The sequence below is a fragment of the Rhinatrema bivittatum genome, chromosome 1 (genome assembly GCF_901001135.1).
Source record: "Rhinatrema bivittatum chromosome 1, aRhiBiv1.1, whole genome shotgun sequence".
NCBI classification, from domain to species: domain Eukaryota; kingdom Metazoa; phylum Chordata; class Amphibia; order Gymnophiona; family Rhinatrematidae; genus Rhinatrema; species Rhinatrema bivittatum.
This window is the reverse complement of record NC_042615.1, coordinates 66,031,417-66,049,069: the sequence shown is the minus strand read 5'-3', so window position 1 is coordinate 66,049,069 and position 17,653 is coordinate 66,031,417. Positions and strand designations below refer to the sequence as shown.

The 17,653-nt window shown below is 43.1% G+C and overlaps 1 protein-coding gene across 2 annotated transcripts in view; it reads right to left on the bottom strand.

Annotated features, from left to right (window-relative positions):
• The window catches only part of GUCY1B1 (guanylate cyclase 1 soluble subunit beta 1), a 162,339-nt gene that overhangs the window by 92,446 nt on the left and 52,240 nt on the right, over positions 1-17,653 (bottom strand). For both annotated transcript variants that reach the window (XM_029614233.1, XM_029614317.1), the window contains exons 4-5: positions 6,245-6,363; positions 309-506 (exon numbers count right to left, since the gene is read on the bottom strand). In XM_029614233.1, the coding sequence (XP_029470093.1) occupies positions 309-506; positions 6,245-6,363 (317 nt within the window). The remainder of the gene's footprint in view (positions 1-308; positions 507-6,244; positions 6,364-17,653) is intronic.

Below are 17,653 nucleotides of genomic sequence, written 5' to 3'. Positions count from 1 at the left end.
GTCATCCAGTCCCTCTATGTATCAAAACATTTGTTTAAATGCGAAACATGAACAACTATTTTCATAAGCTTTTCTCCCATTGTGCGCTTCTGCATAATTCTTTTGAAAATCAAGCCCAAAATTTTGCAAGCAGTCCCACTTACTTCAAGATGCTTACAACATCGAGCATTCAAAATACGTTTCAGGTAACAAGACATCCATAAACACAGAAAAAAGGCAAATCATTTTCAATCCCTTACATTTATATTGTGTTTGAGAAACCATTTAAAGAATAAACATAACCAAGTACATAGAGGAAAACATGTTACCTTCATATCTATTTCAGTGCCGTGGATTTGTTGAGCCACTGTCTTAATAATTCCAATGACGATATCCTGAAGTCCCTCTCTTTCGGAATAGTAGTGGAGAATTAGCCCTTTTCCTTTCTCTGCATCTGAACATCTAAAGGATGGCGCCCGCATACCCGGATAAATAGTGCCCAGGTGATCATGCAAAGCATCCAAGTTCTACAGTGCCAAGGAGAGAAACGTAAATAATTGACATTGTTTGTCATCCCTACTACATGCAGACTAACTTTCAAAGTGGCGCGCCAGCGCGAGTGTCATCGTGCGCCCAGGGATGCGGCAATTCTATAACTCGCCCGCCCATAGGCAGGCATATGCACCTAGTTTTAAGTGGGCGCGCGATAGTCGCGTAAATCCTGTTTCTACCACGCAAGTCAGGATATTTTAAAACCGGTGCGAGTCCGCGCCATGACAAGTTTAACCAGTTCATCCACCAGTTCGTCCAGCCTTGAGCTGGGTCCACCCAAACCCCCTGGTTTAATAGCTTGAACTTCCCCCAGTTACCCAGATCCTTTAAACCTCTCCCAAACGGCTGTTTTTATTAGTTTTACTCCTTCACCTCCTCCATAGCAGAAGTCAACGTACGCAGCAGTGGACCTAGGCGCGTGCACCGGGGCATGTAAGCATTTTACGCCCACATCTCTCGGCCACCTCCCAAAATGCCCACGCCTCTTTTTGAAACCGAGTGAGGTGGGCATGCAGCGGAAGATATGCGCTGCATCTGGGCAGCTTTTAAAATTCGGTGGGCATGCGCCAGCCCGACTCGTGCACATAATCTCTCGATTTCGGTGCACGCACGCACATGGCTTTTAAAATCTACCTCTCAATGTACATGCAGTGTGCCTTTGAAAAATCTCCGTATAAAATACAATTTACTGCCTCGGGTTGTGATTTGCATCCTTTACTGTCTTTTGAGCCATTATTGAAGGGAGCCTAAGGCTCTAAAGTGATGTTATTAGGATCCCAAAATAGCTATTGTCCCGAGGCTTCTGTCTGGGAGTCTTAAGTTTTCAAAGTTTATTAGGCATAGATAGGACTTGGCTGTTCTTGTGTGTGCCCATACTTTAGTCTTCTTCGTATTTTCGCTGTGTTAAATCTTTATTTAGTGCATGAAAAAAAAAATGTTAACAAAGAGCACACAATAAAGAAAGAAAAGGCGAATTTTCACATCCCGGCGCGTGGCAAAACCAGGAGACACGCGCAAAAAATGAAGCGTTCTGAAAAAGAGGCAGGGCGTGGGCATGGTCCGGGTGGGGCCTGGACATTCCTGGATTTCCCCTTGAAATTAGAGCGTAAATCCTTACGCGCCCAGGCGCACACCAGGGTCCTCATCGTGTAACTTTACTTCTGCCATGGATGACGTGCAAGCTATAAAAGAAAGATAAATAGACACATCTGCAGGGTTTTAAGGATTGGGGCTAACAGGGGAGAAGGGAGGCTATTAAACTGGGGGGGGTGGGGTGGTGGATTGGAAGTCCTATCTCTTACCTGAGTGAACTGGGAACGAACTGGGAAAACTTGTAACAGCGTTGGCACGCGTGTCTTTTAAAATCCTCCCACTTACACGATGGAAGCAGCATTTGCTCGCATAGGCCCGCATCCACTAAAATTAGGCGCACATGTATGCGCGATCAGGCTATTTTATACCATATGCACATATCTTCTTGAACCAAATGATTTTAAACTAGTGGTACAGGCATCAGTGTTACCTATTATAAATTACTGTAATGCCATATACCTTGGATTCCCTGAGCTGACTTTAAAACCTCTCCAACTCCTCCTTAATTCTACGGTGCGGATAATTAGTGGATCTAAAGGCTCTGACCACATTACGCCGACTTTAATCCACCTTTAATGGCTACCTGTTCACTACAGAGTTCAATGGAAGATACTGCTTATAACTACAAACCCCTGAGTACTTCTTCATTTTCCTGGATAAATTGATTGTTACATATATACCAACCGAGAAGAAATCTTAGCAAGGTTATCTTCTGCAAGAGACTGTGGCTTTTCAGTAGCTGCTTCCATTTTATAGAACTCTATTCCTGTGTTTTGAGACTTGTGAAGTGCTTAAAAAATGTTTCAAAGCAGTTCTAAGGGGTTTCCTGATTAAGCACACATTTGATTGATTTATGCCCGTTAAGATCGAGTCCTTGCTGGGCATGGGGCTGTTGTACTGCTTTAATTTGTTTGCAAAATTATGTTTTGTTTGTAGACCATTATGCATGTTATATTTTATAAACTGCTTAGAACTTAGGAGCAAAGCGATCAAGAAATTTGTAATAAGCCAAGCTAAACTAAACTATGACATAGAATGGCCGCATCCCTGGGCACAGGCTGACGAACGCATGCATATGTGTGCCTGTTTAAAAGTTACAATCTGTGATGATACTTTTTTATATCAAGTTAGTCCAATACAAAAATATCACTTTTTAAAATTATTTTTTCACCTTTATTTCCATGCATTTAAGTGGACTAACCAGCAACAACATTTCTGTATTTAGTACCATTTACATCCGTTTCGTTGTTTATGCGTTGTGCTTTCCAATTGACTCTGCTGTGTATTCCAGGAGAGGGATTTATGTCTATATAATTGAGTTAGTTCCCTGATTCTGATATAAATCATTCAAGATGGTTTACATTTTTAAATATAAACAGCCATTTTGGACAAACAAAACTACTTAAACTCTCAGTCTAGAAAATGAATTAACCGTTATTTTAAATAAATATGAGAGTATAATGGTATACATAAAATTGTAAAAACAAGATAAACAGGATCTAAGAAGAGTCCCTGAACCTTCTGAGCCAGACCCAACCTCTGGCTATCCAGAGCTGGGAAGTCTTGATGGCCATGGACTATGAAATTGCCATGGATGTCATGGCTAAATGCCAGGATGCCCTACTAGGAACCTCCACTATTAGAGGTTAGATATTAAGTAAGAAAGTAGGGATGGGGGTGGGAAGGCTATCAACACTGGGCAATTTTTGTATTTTTTTGTCATACTTTTGCATCTCCCTGTGAGAACGTTCCAACAAAGGAGAATAAAGGATCTCCTTAATCCACTTCAATTGAAAAAATATTTTTTCCCCTCCTGCTTCTTGAGCTGTAGAAGAGTTTCCCACCAAGGAAACACAAGTAAGCCTACCAAGGTCAGCTCCCCTTGCTCTGACATGTACAGCTTATAACATAATTATTTTTAAGTATACTAGATTACGTTTGCATCTTGCTTTTTTTTTATAGCCAGCCGCACTGTAAATAGTTGGAAGCTCAATAAATTGTTCCTATTTATTTAAAAGCATTGTTTTCTTAGTCATGTAATCTTTGACGATGGCTCACTTCTCCATCTGCTTGCCCCAATTCTTTTTATTTTTATTTCAGATCAACTCAGACCACTCTAGTGACCTGGCTAGTGACGAGAGGGATGCATTTGCAAAATCACATATCTCTGAAAAATGTCTGTATTGCAAACTGAAGTGGTAATATTTTATTGAAGTATGTCTAATATCTCAGGTTTGTTGTAGGAGCAAAATAAAGCATATACGATATCCAGTTCCTTCACACTGAGGCAACCACAAAAGCTGGACAGACGTAAGGGACCACCGAAAGAATATGAAGATTAATTTATTTCCATAACGCCTCTTCCTTATGCAAGATGCTGCCTCAAGGAGTAGCACATCCTACAATCATTATCTAAACCCTGCATTCATTTGATAGTGCTACCATTTCTTTTTATAGAAGAGCACTAAATGTCTTCCCCGGGTCTACAATTCCATTTTTTTACAATCCTGTTTGTGCACTTCTATACAAATGTGCGCTGAAAGATAAAGTAGGAAGGCGTCAATGCAAAACCTGACACTGTTTCCCTGTGCCTTATATAGCTCACCCATAAGACCACAGGTCATGGCATATTCTGCCATCTTCCTATACTTATTTCATACTGGCAGGTTATATTATTGGATCTTTGTGAACACATTAGAAATTGATTTTTCATAATTCAAAGAGAGCCCCTTTATAAGCAAAAAAAACTGCATTGAAAGATTTCTTACAAATGTAACAAAACCAATACGTATGTTAATAAACAAGTCATGTGCATTCTGCTTTTATATATTTCCGATGATGAAAAGTACCAAAGAGTTTAAGGCTTACAAATGGGATTTAGAGACATACAGTCCCTTAAGGCAGCTGAATATTAATAAAGATTAAATACCACTTTAGTTGCTTATTGATTTGTTAAGTAGTCCTAAAGCACAACAGCACGCTTGGGACGTCTAAAGACACATCTCTTTCCCAGCTGTCTCTTGGAACTTATTTTCAGCATCCATAGTGACTGGCATTCCTATTTAAATTTGCACGGATAAAATGAAACCTAAAACCACAAAAGTTCTTTCCTCCGACTTCTCTTCTTTTTTTTGTTTCTTTTTACCGTGCATTCATTTATATATTTATTTATTTCATCTACGCTGTTAACTAGCATTCACCCCAAGAGATGACAGGGGTCAAAGTAGCATAAGATAAATTGCAAGATAATCCAAAGAGTACTTTTGAGGAAGCCTGTCCTCCCTTCCCCACCAATTAAAAGAAGCTAAAAACGAGTAAGGAAATTCCATTGAACAAATATTGAAAATAAGATGGCTATGTAATCGTAACACATATATCATAGTGATGGGAGTAAAATTATTTAAAGAAAACCAATAAAGTAACTGGCCACGATTATACCTTTGTAAGGCTAACAAATGTGTCTTGTAGTTTTAGTAGCTTGTGATACCAATTAAAAAGTCGTGCCAGTATGAGTCTGTAAAGGAATATATGTTAGACCGTCCTTAAAAATCCAGGACCAGCCATTTAGCCTGGTCCACCTTAAGACAGCCCACAAGGGACTCCTGGTTGTAGGGCATTTCCCCAGGGGTGAGAGGGATAAGAAGAGAGAGTCCAGAGAGATTTCAAGGCCCCAGACAAGAGTAGAAAAAAAGCAAGTCCTATGCTAAAACTACTTATCGGTAAACTGCTGTATTTCTGTTTTCAGCACTGCTGAGGTAAGCAGTTGTTAATTTGCTTATAAATAATAAAACTCTTTAGAGGAGTAGCCAGAGTCCAGACTGGTAAGCCAATGACCACTCATAAAGGGTCTCTTTCTCAGCTCATATCCTACAGCATTTTTTTCACTGTTCCTCTGAAAAGTACTGCATTCTCCTAAAACTCCAGTTTATTCAGAACTAACATGGCTACAAGAGCTGCATAGCATTAAATCTATGGGGAGCTTATTGAATGAAGACACCTTGTAACAGTGCTGAAAGCACAGGCTCCTTATGGAAACCACCATTTCAAGTTAACCCAGTTCTACATAATATATCATTGTCCTGACTTGTAAATCTGTGTCATCATGGCAAATACAATACAAAATGTAAGACATAAAGCAGAACTGCATAAAAATGCCCTCTGCTATCTATAAACGAAGCACAGATATCTATTTAGATATCTATCTAAATGTTTTTCATGGCACTTGAGTTTTTCAGTGCACTGGCATAATGGAGAGTTTAATTTTCAAAAGCTGGCATAAGAATAATATATTTTTGACCTAAATATCACCTGCCACTTGCCGAATGCTATTTCTACTCATCATCTTTGACATAAAAACATTTTCTGTAACTCGTCACAAACTGCAGCGTGAGCAACTTATAAATTTATCATTATTGCTCTTATTATTCTGCAGTTCTTCTAATCAAATGTTTGAATTTTCTATTTATAAAATCAGTGAACTTTCAAAAAACAGGTCAGAAAATGCAGAAAATATGTCTATATTTTTATAACTTAAATAAACATTTTAAAGAGTAATGGGCAGAAATCAGTTTGCAATCCTTGATTAGAGTCTACACACTGCACAGTGTTCCAGCATACATACCTGCAAAAATTCTCTGACATTTGAACCAAGTACACGTAGGATTGTATCGTAACCGGATTCTTGGCAAAATACAAAAAACATCTTTCCGAACATTTGAAGGATATCCCCTGCATTGAGATCTGTCAAAAATGATTGGAAACACGAATTATTTCAGGGTAATGCATGTTTTATTCCTTCCTACTTTATTGCCACCTAAATTTAATAATGTGAGAAAAAAGTGTGTGCTAAGACTGGGGCTCAGTCCATGATTTCCAACTGCTACTCATAACCTTGGACAAATTATTTTGTCACATTAGCACTAACAGACCCATTAATGTACTCTAAATCCATGTTAACATATTTGATTTATTGCTAATGCAGTTTTGAAGATAAGACAGATTACTATGTTAAATATTTAAATGAACCGATAAAATGAAAAATATAGGCAAATCAGTGCCTTTGAATATAGTGTGGTTATTTTTAAGGCTGGCATCTGTTTTAATGCCAACATTAACAGAAAAACATAAATAAACCTTTAGAAGTGTATTGAAGTGTTTACATTAAAATTGTTCTTTAATGGGCATTTTTAATGTGCTCGTTAACTTGACAAGGAAGTGTTGAGCTTGGGGGTGGACCTCTGTCCTGTTGCAGTACAAGGACTGTCTACAGGGGGCAGAGCACGGAAGGAGACAGAGGCAGTGTATAGCTTCACCACTGGAAGCCCAAGGTCCCCCGGGAGGAGCCCATAGGGACCCGGGCTGCTTGGACTTAGGTGGGCCTCACAGGGTCTCCTGGGAGAGTCTAAGTCTGGGATGCCCACAGACACTGGGGGAGCGCTATCGGGTTGGAAACAGGTTGGAGGAGAACGAATCTGAATAGAGTTGGTGAGGACAAGGCTAGGGACAGAGCCAGAATCAGCAAGGTCAAGCGAGCAAGGTCAAAGTCCAGGAATCAGTCCGAGGAGTGGTCAACGAAGGGTCAAGATCCAGAGGTCAGGCAAGGTCAAAGGCAGGCTGAGGTCTAGGGCAGGCAGCAGGCAGGCAGGCAGGCAGGTCAGGAACAGGCTGAGGTCTTGGGCAGGCAGAGGTCAGGAACAAGCAGAGGTCTTTACAGTAATCAGTCCCGGGTAAGACCAGTGAGACGAACAAGGGACACTGGAACAAGCAGGACAAGGAAGCAGGTACAAGCAGGAAAGGAACTGGAACAGAAGGATCCTGGAACGAGACTAGGAACAAGCAAGCAGGTAAACAAGCAAGGGCAATCTCAGGAACAAACCGACCCGATTGCCAAGGCAAGGAAGTGAAGCCAGGAACTTCCTTTTAACATGGGTTCAATCAGAGTGCGCCGCTGAACTAGGCCCCACCCTGGAACCTACATCAGCGTGCGTGTATGGGCGTGGCTAGCTGCTGAGACGCCGAGGCCCGGCGTGGGGCCTGGCGTGTGACCAAAGGCCCGGCAACCGCCACTGCAGGACGCCGGGGCCTAGCTGGACTTGCAAGGGCCATGAGGGAGATAGGACCGGGACCCACTGTGTGACCCTGAAGGTGAGCGGTCCCGTGCGTGGGATGACTGTGGGAGGGGCACGTAACAGGAAGGAGAATCACACTAGTCTGGGCCAACCTGGGGCAATCAGGATAAGATGCACCTAGTCATTGAGGGCCTTCTGCATCATCCTCGCTACTAACAGAAGTAGTGGAAATGCAAACAGCAGATCTGCATCCCACCTGAGCAGAATAGAATCTGGAGTGAATCTGAATTTGCTTTGAAGAATGGAGCAAACTTTGTCGACATTCCTGTTGCTTTCTAATGTGAACAGGTCAATTGACAGCTGAACCCTCAGGTTGAATAGCCGATATGCCACACCATGGTCCAGAGACCACTCATCGAAAAATTCTTTTGAGGTGATCTACAAACATGTTGGAGACTCCAGGAAGATAAGATGCTTGAAGAAAATCCCTGTCACTAAAAGCTCACTCCCAAATTTTCTGCCCTATACACCCTTGCTTGTTCACATAGAACATTGCCACTTGGTTGCTGGTTTGGATCAAAATTCTCTTTCTCTGAAGAAGATGAGAGAATACTATTAATGTATACCAAATGGCTTGTAATACGAAGAAGCTGATTTGGAACAGATGTTATATTGTTGATTAAGTCCCCTGGGTTTGGAAGCAGCCTGTATGGATGCCCCACCGTCTGGCAGATGTATCCACCGCCAGTGTAACCTGACGAGGGAAAACTCAGAGGGAAAACTACTTCCAGGATCACTGGTTTCATCCAACAACAAAATGGAAATCTTCATCCCTGGGGTTATCCTTATGGAATGCGACCAAGCTGACCAGGGCTGGCCAAGCTGATCTCGGTGGGAGTGGAAGCCACACTGGATAGCTCTCATGTTTAAGCAAGTCATAGGGACATAAGAACATAAGAAATTGCCATGCTGGGTCAGACCAAGGGTCCCATCAAGCCCAGCATCCTGTTTCCAACAGAGGCCAAACCAGGCCACAAGAACCTGGCAATTACCCAAACACCTAGAAGATCCCATGCTACTGATGCACTGATGCAATTAATAGCAGTGGCTATTCCCTAAGTAAACTTGATTAATAGAAGTTAATGGACTTCTCTTCCAAGAACTTATCCAAACCTTTAGTGGTTAGTGCAGCTACACTAACTGCACTAACCACATCCTCTGGCAACAAATTCCAGAGATTTATTGTGCGTTGAGTGAAAAAGAATTTTCTCCGATTAGTCTTAAATGTGCTACTTGCTAACTTCATGGAATGCCCCCTAGTCCTTCTATTATTCAAAAGTGTAAATAACCGAGTCACATCTACTCGTTCAAGACCTCTCATGATCTTAAAGACCTCTATGATATCCCCCCTCAGCCGTCTCTTCTCCAAGCTGAAAAGCCCTAACCTCTTCAGCCTTTCCTCATAGGGGAGCTGTTCCATCCCCTTTATCATTTTGGTTGCCCTTCTCTGTACCTTCTCCATTGCAACTATATCTTTTTTGAGATACGGCGACCAGAATTGTACACAGTATTCAAGGTGTGGTCTCACCATGGAGCGATATAGAGGCATTATGACATTTTCCGTTTTATTAACCATTCCCTTCCTAATAATTCCTAACATTTTATTTGCTTTTTTGACTGCTGCAGCACACTGAGCCGACGATTTCAATGTATTATCTACTATGACGCCTAGATCTCTTTCTTGGGTGGTAGCTCCTAATATGGAACCTAACATCGTGTAACTACAGCAAGGGTTATTTTTCCCTATATGCAACACCTTGCACTTGTCCACATTAAATTTCATCTGCCATTTGGATGCCTAATCTTCCAGTCTTGCAAGGTCCTCCTGTAATGTATCACAGTCTGCTTGTGATTTAACTACTCTGAATAATTTTGTATCATCCGCAAATTTGATAACGTCACTCATCGTATTCCTTTCCAGATCATTGATATATATATTGAAAAGCACCGGTCCAAGTACAGATCCCTGAGGCACTCCACTGTTTACCCTTTTCCACTGAGAAAATTGACCATTTAGTCCTACTCTCTGTTTCCTGTCTTTTAACCAGTTTGTAATCCACGAAAGGACATCGCCTCCTATCCCATGACTTTTTAGTTTTCGTAGAAGCCTCTCATGAGGGACTTTGTCAAACGCCTTCTGAAAATCCAAATACACTACATCTACCGGTTCACCTTTATCCACATGTTTATTAACCCCTTCAAAAAAATGAAGCAGGTTTGTTAGGCAAGACTTCCCTTGGGTAAATCCATGTTGACTGTGTCCCATTAAATCATGTCTTTCTATATGCTCTACAATTTTGATCTTGAGGATAGTTTCCACTATTTTTCCCGGCACTGAAGTTAGGCTCACTTGTCTATAGTTACCCGGATCACCCCTGGAGCCTTTTTTAAATATTGGGGTTATATTGGCCACCCTCCAGTCTTCAGGTACAATGGATGATTTTAATGATAGGTTACAAATTTTAACTAATAGGTCAGAAATTTCATTTTTGAGTTCCTTTAGTACCCTAGGATGCATACCATCCGGTCCAGGTGACTTGCTACTCTTTAGTTTGTCAATCTGGCCTACTACATCTTCCAGGTTGACAGTGATTTCGTTCAGTTCGTCTGACTCATCACCCCTGAAAACCAACTCCGGAACTGGTATCTCCCCAACATCCTCACTAGTAAACACGGAAGCAAAGAATTCATTTAGTTTTTCTGCAATGGCCTTATCTTCCCTAAGAGCCCCTTTAACCCCTCGGTCATCTAATGGTCCAACCGACTCCCTCACAGGTTTCTTGCTTTGGATATATTTAAAAAAGTTTTTATTATGAGTTTTTGCCTCTATGGCCAACTTCATTTCAAAATCTCTCTTCGCTTGTTTTATCAATGTTTTACACTTAACTTGACAATGCTTATGTTTTATCCTATTTTCTTCAGATGGATCTTTCTTCCAATTTTTGAAGGATGATTTTTTGGCTAAAATAGCCTCTTTCACCTCACCTTTTAACCATGACAGTAATCATTTTGCCTTCCTTCCACCTTTCTTAATGCGTGGAATACATATGGACTGCGCCTCTAGGATTGTATTTTTAAACAATGTCCAAGCCTGTTGAACACTTTTAACCTTTGCAGCTGCACCTTTCAGTTTTTTCTGACTATTTTCCTCATTTTATCAATTGCATTGCCACTTCCATTTACCCCAGGACAACCAAAATTGTTTGGGCTGCGATTTGATCTCATTGTTACAAGTTCTGGATCAATGTTCATAGGCATATTGCCCTTTCTGAGAGGAGGAACACTTTCTCCTATAACAAGTCTATCCCTGCTTAGATGAATTTAATTCTGTGGGTGGGAAATGGTTCAACTAGGTAAAATTGACTATGAAGAAGCTGGATCATATTCTGCAAGAAGTCTAGCACCCCTGCTTGAGAAGGTTCCTTCACCAGCTGTTGCGACCATCGCTGCCCAACGTCTCCACTCCACCCTCCTCACCTCCTTGGCGACTCCCTCTTGCTCAAGTGGAAGGTTGGCTGCCATGGCATCATTCTGCCGTCTTAGGGGCGCCCCCTGAGATGACGTCAGCAGTACCGGATATATAAGGTCTTAGAAATCGCTAACTAATCGAGTTAGCAAGGACCAGTTTCGCACTCTACTAGCTACTCTGCCTCCTCGGACTTACCAGGGGTACCAGCTCTTCAGGGGCCTCGCTCTCTCTTTGTTTTTCAGGTCACAATCAGGAACCGGCACTCGCTCCTCGAGGGCCCATGTTCCCAAACTGGTTGCTGAATACTTATTCTGCCTGGAAGTCATCACTGCCTTCTACACCAGTGAGTTACCATCTCTCTCTCAGAGCATTCCCTGGAATCAAGTACTCGCTCCCCGAGGGCCTAACTCATTCGAACACCTGGACTACTTCTAGAGACTATTGTGTGAGTGTTACCATCAAGGTTCTGTTCCTGAACTCTGCATACTCTGCCTACTCACTATATTCAGTTTCTCTACAGCTCAATTATCCAGGATCGCTGTTCCAGTACCTGAGGGACTACAGCCCTGCCGGGCACTTCCAGCTCACTACTGCCACCTCTGGTGGTTCAATATACTGTTTAATAAAAGAACTAGTGTGTGTCTGTCTCCATACTCTGAGCCTGACCGGTGGTCCCTCTAGGGATCTTCCCCTGGGGGCGGGGTCATCTGCCACCAGCCCAAGGATCCACCCACAACTACCTCAAACACCAACACCAGCTAGTCATCCAGGTACAAGAAAAGTCAAATCCCTCAATGATGAAAAAGTGCTGCTGCTATCGCCAGGCATTTTGTAAAGACCTTGAGGGCCATCAAGAGAACAAAGGGGAGAACCTTGTATTAGCAGTGATTATAATCATCTATATATATCTAATCTAATATAATCTAATATATAAATTATATAATATAATAAATCATAATAAAATAATTATTTTCCACTATGAAGATGAGTATTTTCAGTGAGATGGATGACTGGGAATGTGAGTGTATGCATTAGAGATGTGAATCGTGTGCCTGATCGTCTTAACAATCGGGTTCGGCTAGAGGGGGGAAAAAATCTGATCGTGGGTGATGTGGGTGATGTGAATCGGATGTGAATCGGAATTGGTTCCGATTCACATCGTTATTTTTTTTTTTAGTGAGGCCCGACCCTTTAAAATTTACCTCTTAACTTCCCCCACCCTCCCGAACCCCCCCAAAACATTTTACGATTACCTGGTGGTCCAGTGGGGGCGCGGGGACCGATCTCCCACTCTCGGTCCATCGGCGCCATTTTGGCTGCCACTCAAAAATGGCGCCGATGGCCCGATAAAAAAAACAAAACACCTGACCCTTTGAAAACGACCCCTTAGCTTCCCTCACCCTCCCGATCCCCCCAAAACATTTTAAAATTACCTGGTGGTCTAGTGGTGGTCCCGGGAGCAATCTCCCTTTCTCAGGCCGTCGGCTGCCACTCATAAAGATGGCGCCAATGGCCCTTTGCCCTTACCATATGACAGGGTATCCATGCCATTGGCCGGCCCCTGTCACATGGTAGGAGCACTGGCTGGCCGGCGCCATCTTTAAAGTTTTGGGGGGGGTTCAGGAGGGTGGGGGAAGGTAAGGGATTCGTTTTATAGAGTCGGGGTGGGTTTAGGGTTTTTTTTGGTGTGCCGGTTTTCCCCGCCCTCCCCCCTCCCCCGATTTATGATTTTTCATGATAAATCAGGGGAATTTCTATTGTATCGCGACTCTTAACGATTTTTGACGATTTAAAATATATCTGACGATTGTTTTAAATCGTCAAAAAACGATTCACATCCCTAGTATGCATCAGTCAGATCCAAAGCACACATCTAGTCTCTCATTTGGATGAAGGGTAGGATGGTGTGGAGAGCATTCATCTAGAATTTCTCCCATAACAACCCCCTGTTCAATCTTTGAAAATCCAGGATGGGTCTCAATTCCCTTGACATCTTGGAGATAAGAAAATAGTGAGAATATAACCCCCTGCCACGGTCTTCAGGAAGGAGAAGCAACTCCACATTCAGATGAAGTTGTGTCACGTGAGATGGATCTGGATTGAAGGCTAAACATTGGTGAAGTGCTGGGTTCTGAGGAAGCATAAATGGTAATCAGACTAGATAACTTTGAGGACCCAATGGTCCTTGGTCATCTTTCTCTTCTCATCAAGGAATAGTTGAATCTTTCCTATCAGAGGGGTCGTGACCTGAGAATTGGGGCTCATCAAAATCTAGGTCCCAGTTAGGGCTGATACTGCTGTGGCTAATGTCTCTTAAGCTCATATCGCTTTCACAGGTATCCTAGAGCTGAAAGTTGCTGCTGCAGCAGTGCAGGTGTAGTATGATAATGCTGAAATAGGCAGAAGAGGTATAGCTTAAAAGCAAGGAGGCTGCTTCACTTTCACTTTCAGGGACTGAATGGCTTCATGATGTTCCTTAAACTGGGCAATGGTTTTCCTGACCTTGTCCCTGAAGAGACTGTTCCCAGAACATGGGACATCAGCCAACTTGTCATGAATGTTTTCCTGCAGACTTCTCTTCTCTACCAGGCCATGCAAAGATCGTGGAATGGTATCAAAGGACTTGTATATTGACTGGATAAGATGCTACTTGTATTCTTCTGCATCCAGAAGAACATGCCAATAGCCTTCCTCTTTTCTGTCCAGAAACTCCTTAAGAGGCATCAGCTTGTCGATGCAGTTGTGTAATTATTGAACCATATAGCACTGGGGAGACGCAATGCTGGTGTTTAGCATTGAGCTCTGGAAGACATTCTTCCTGAAAATGACCAGTAACCTGGGGTCCTTAACCTCGGTTATTGGAAAAAATCCTGGTCCTTTTCACTTGTTTCAATGCTGATTCTACTACTACAGACATGTGCGGCAGTTGAACTCACCAAAACCAGAAACCTGTTGTACTCTGTATTTTAAATCCAGCTTCCTGGCTATCCAGGGACAGAAGACCAGATTATCCCACATTCACATTTGCAGATTCCACATAATTTGATGATCTGAGATGGCGGCTGGTTCAAAAGGGGTTTCCAGAATCCAAAGTAGATGGGTGTTGGATCCTTGTCCCTCCAGATGTTGACTGCCACAGCTTCACTCAATTTGTCCAGGAACCTGGAGTTCAAGAGGTCTTCTGGTGGGGTTGAAGTAGGTCAGGTAAGTAGTAAGTGGGGATCCCTGTAGACCCTTCTGCCATACTGAATAGTGGAGGGACACTAATCCATGATCCTGATGAAGATGATGACAATCATGACAGAAACCTTGATAATTATTGTTGTTTATTTATTAATTATTTATTAATTGTTATTGCATTTATTTTCATTTATTAATTGTTATTTATTAATTGTTAGCATTGTTATATATATATATATATTTTTTTTTCTGTTTCTTGGATTAACTATGTTCATTGTAAACCGCTAACTTGAAGCGATAGTTACTGTTCATTGTAAACCGGGGTGATATGTATATTATACAGGAACCTCCGGTATATAAATCCTTAAATAAATAAATAAAATAAATAAAAAATAATCTCAGAGGGGAAAACTCTGAGGTAGTTTCCAGTTGTTTGAGTCCCATATTTCATCTTCTGACTCCTAGATGGACTCCTCTGCAGAAAAACATGGCCTGTCTGATAGAGCTGGTCTAGCTTTCACCACTGGGATTTCTGATGGGAGTTCCTGCAATGTGGAAGTAAAAGGGACTCTCTTTAACGGAACAAATCAGACATCCTGGCCAGGTAAACCTGATGGGTGCCCTACTTGTCATTGTCTGCCAAAGAAATAAAGAAAGTCTTCACCAATTCTGCTATGTGGTCACAGACAGCAGTGTCCTCTGGTACACAGTTGTAGAAGAACATCCTCCTCTCAGACCACTATAGAATCTTCATCTTGAGAAGCATGCACCAGACTCCAGACATCCTCCTGGGCTATCTTCATTAAAGGTCGCATGGGGACCAATGGTACAGTGGAGCAGATAGGATGAAGTGTCTCCAGATGAGAAGGCTGAGTGCTCTGGGCCAATGACCCTAGCGGGACCTTGGAAAGCATGGGATGCAAAAAGAGGAGGAGAGATGGATATAAGGGAGAAGAAAGGAAGAGGATAGCTGCAAGGAGTCCCCTCTCGTGCCCACCGGCACCTAGGTCACAGTCAGCATTGATGGAATTGATTACTTCTGCACCAATGGTGCCGAGTGCATTGATGTTGCTGAGGGCTTCTGTGCCAAGGGCCAATATGTCAATGCTCAGAATAGTGGAATGTTGACAGTGCCAAGTACCAGTGCTTCAACAGTGTCAATGGCTCCCACACTGCTGGCACCAAATGAGCCAAACAGCATTTCTTCTAAGGCACCAAGCCCCAAGAGAGAGATGAGACTTGGAGGTGTGCCATGGAATGTGATGGCTCCTAACTCTGTGCTACTGTGCCTTGTTTGACTCCTGGGTACAGTAGATCCAGAATCCAGTGCCTTAGGTGGGAGAGCTCTGCGAAGGAGCTTATTCTCGACTCAGCATGTAGGAAGCCTGAAGAGGCCCCGCCTTTTTACTGACTTATGGAGCTCTTCCATCTTCCATGCTCAATTCCACTGGGATGTAGGTGACATCCCACCATAGTGATAGCAATTAGCAGAGTCGTCATTAGGACCCAGGCACTTGTAACAGATTTCATGGCCATCAGTGAAAGACACCTTGAAGCCACAGATGCAATCCTTGAAGCCACTGAGTGTGGTCTTCTTGGCCCTGGACATCCTGATATTTTCTTCTTTACCCTTTTTTCCTTCTTCTTTTCTATAAGTTGCCATTACACGGCAGCTTTTTCTTTTTTTTTTATCTTTGTTTTTTGGGCTGCCTCAAATGTTAAACCAGGAACGGGGTGGGGGGGGGTGTCTAGTAAGATCACTGGTAAATTTTTTAAAACTTTTTTTTTTTGGGGGGGAGGGTTGTTGGACTGCATGCCCTTTAAAGTGCTGTTGAGAGGCTAACGAGTCAGTGAGGCATCACGTAAATGAGCAAGGAAAAAGAGTGCAAGAGCAGGTAATTGAAAAAGACAAGTAGAGAGAAAGAGTACAAGGCTATGCAGAAGCTTAGACAAAAAAAGACTGAGGGGTTCTTGAGGCAACATGTGCCTAGTAGTAAAACTTTAGTGAGCTACAGAGATGATTCCATGTGATCCTCACATGTGATGGTTAATTCAGACCTGCTTGACTATGAAGAAAACCCCAAGTGGGGTCTTTGAGGATGGCTGAACAATATCTCGTGGGCTGGACTAGTAAGCACGCTGACTCCAGTTTTTTCTCATCCAATTTCACTTTATTCTCTGTACACAGCAAACAACATCCACAATAAACTGCCTATGTTTTGCAATATATTCCCACTCTAACTTCCCAGAGAGTGACAGGAACTCCTGGAGACCCGGGACCTAGTCTAACCCACCTGGGTTCCACCTCTTATTCGTCCCCTGCTGGGCCCTGCCCACAGAGCGCTCTCTCTCTCCAGGGGAATTAAGGTGGACCAGGGATCTAGCCTGGTCCTGCACAGGTTTAAGGGGAAGAATAGGGGGCACTCCATCACATCCACCACCCCCCCCCCCCCATCAGCTTGGACCCTTTAGTCCAAGCATTTTCACACCTCCTGGATCCTATTCAGGGAAGTGCTTCACGTCCCCACTCCCTCTTATATGGCCTCCTGTCAGTTAGGCTTGGGGTCAGGATTCTAGGGTCCTGCACATCCCCCATCTAGTAGGGGTACCCTAGACAGCACTTCAACCACCACCTAGTGTACTATTCATGCAGTGTGCACCCCCAGGCTTTTTACTGAGTCCTTTGCTGGCTCCAGATTCAAATTCCACCCCAACAGAGCTTTTTGGACTAGTTGGAGGACATCAACTGCTGGTTTGTCTGGTATTAGTTGTGAGCACTTCGTGGCATCTGGTGCCTCCTCTCTGGCATTCCTCTCAGCGCTTTCTGGTCACTCGACCGCTCTGGTCTTCAGCTCCTCATTGCTGCCATGCATTGGCTTCACTGAGCTTCCTCTCAGTAGGGACTCCACTGACTCCTCTTCAGTACTTGGGAACACCCTCAAAGCCTTCCTCCGGGCCTCCTGTAGTGCTGAATTCAGGCCCCCCCTGCAGCTGCCTTCTCAGGCTTTTTTCTGCTGCATTCCTCAGGCCTCACAATACTGCTTCCCCCTGGGCAGTCTGTGTTGCCCTCCCCAGGGCTCTCTGTGATCCCTCTCTCAGGCTTCTTTACAGCTCCCTTCTCTGGGCTTCTCACAGGAGCTATTTCTGGACTACCTGTAATGTTTGGGTACCCTACAGGGTCTTCAACAGGACCTCCTATAGCATCAACCTCAGGCTGTTGCCACAACTTGTCCAGCTCCCTGGACATCTCTGC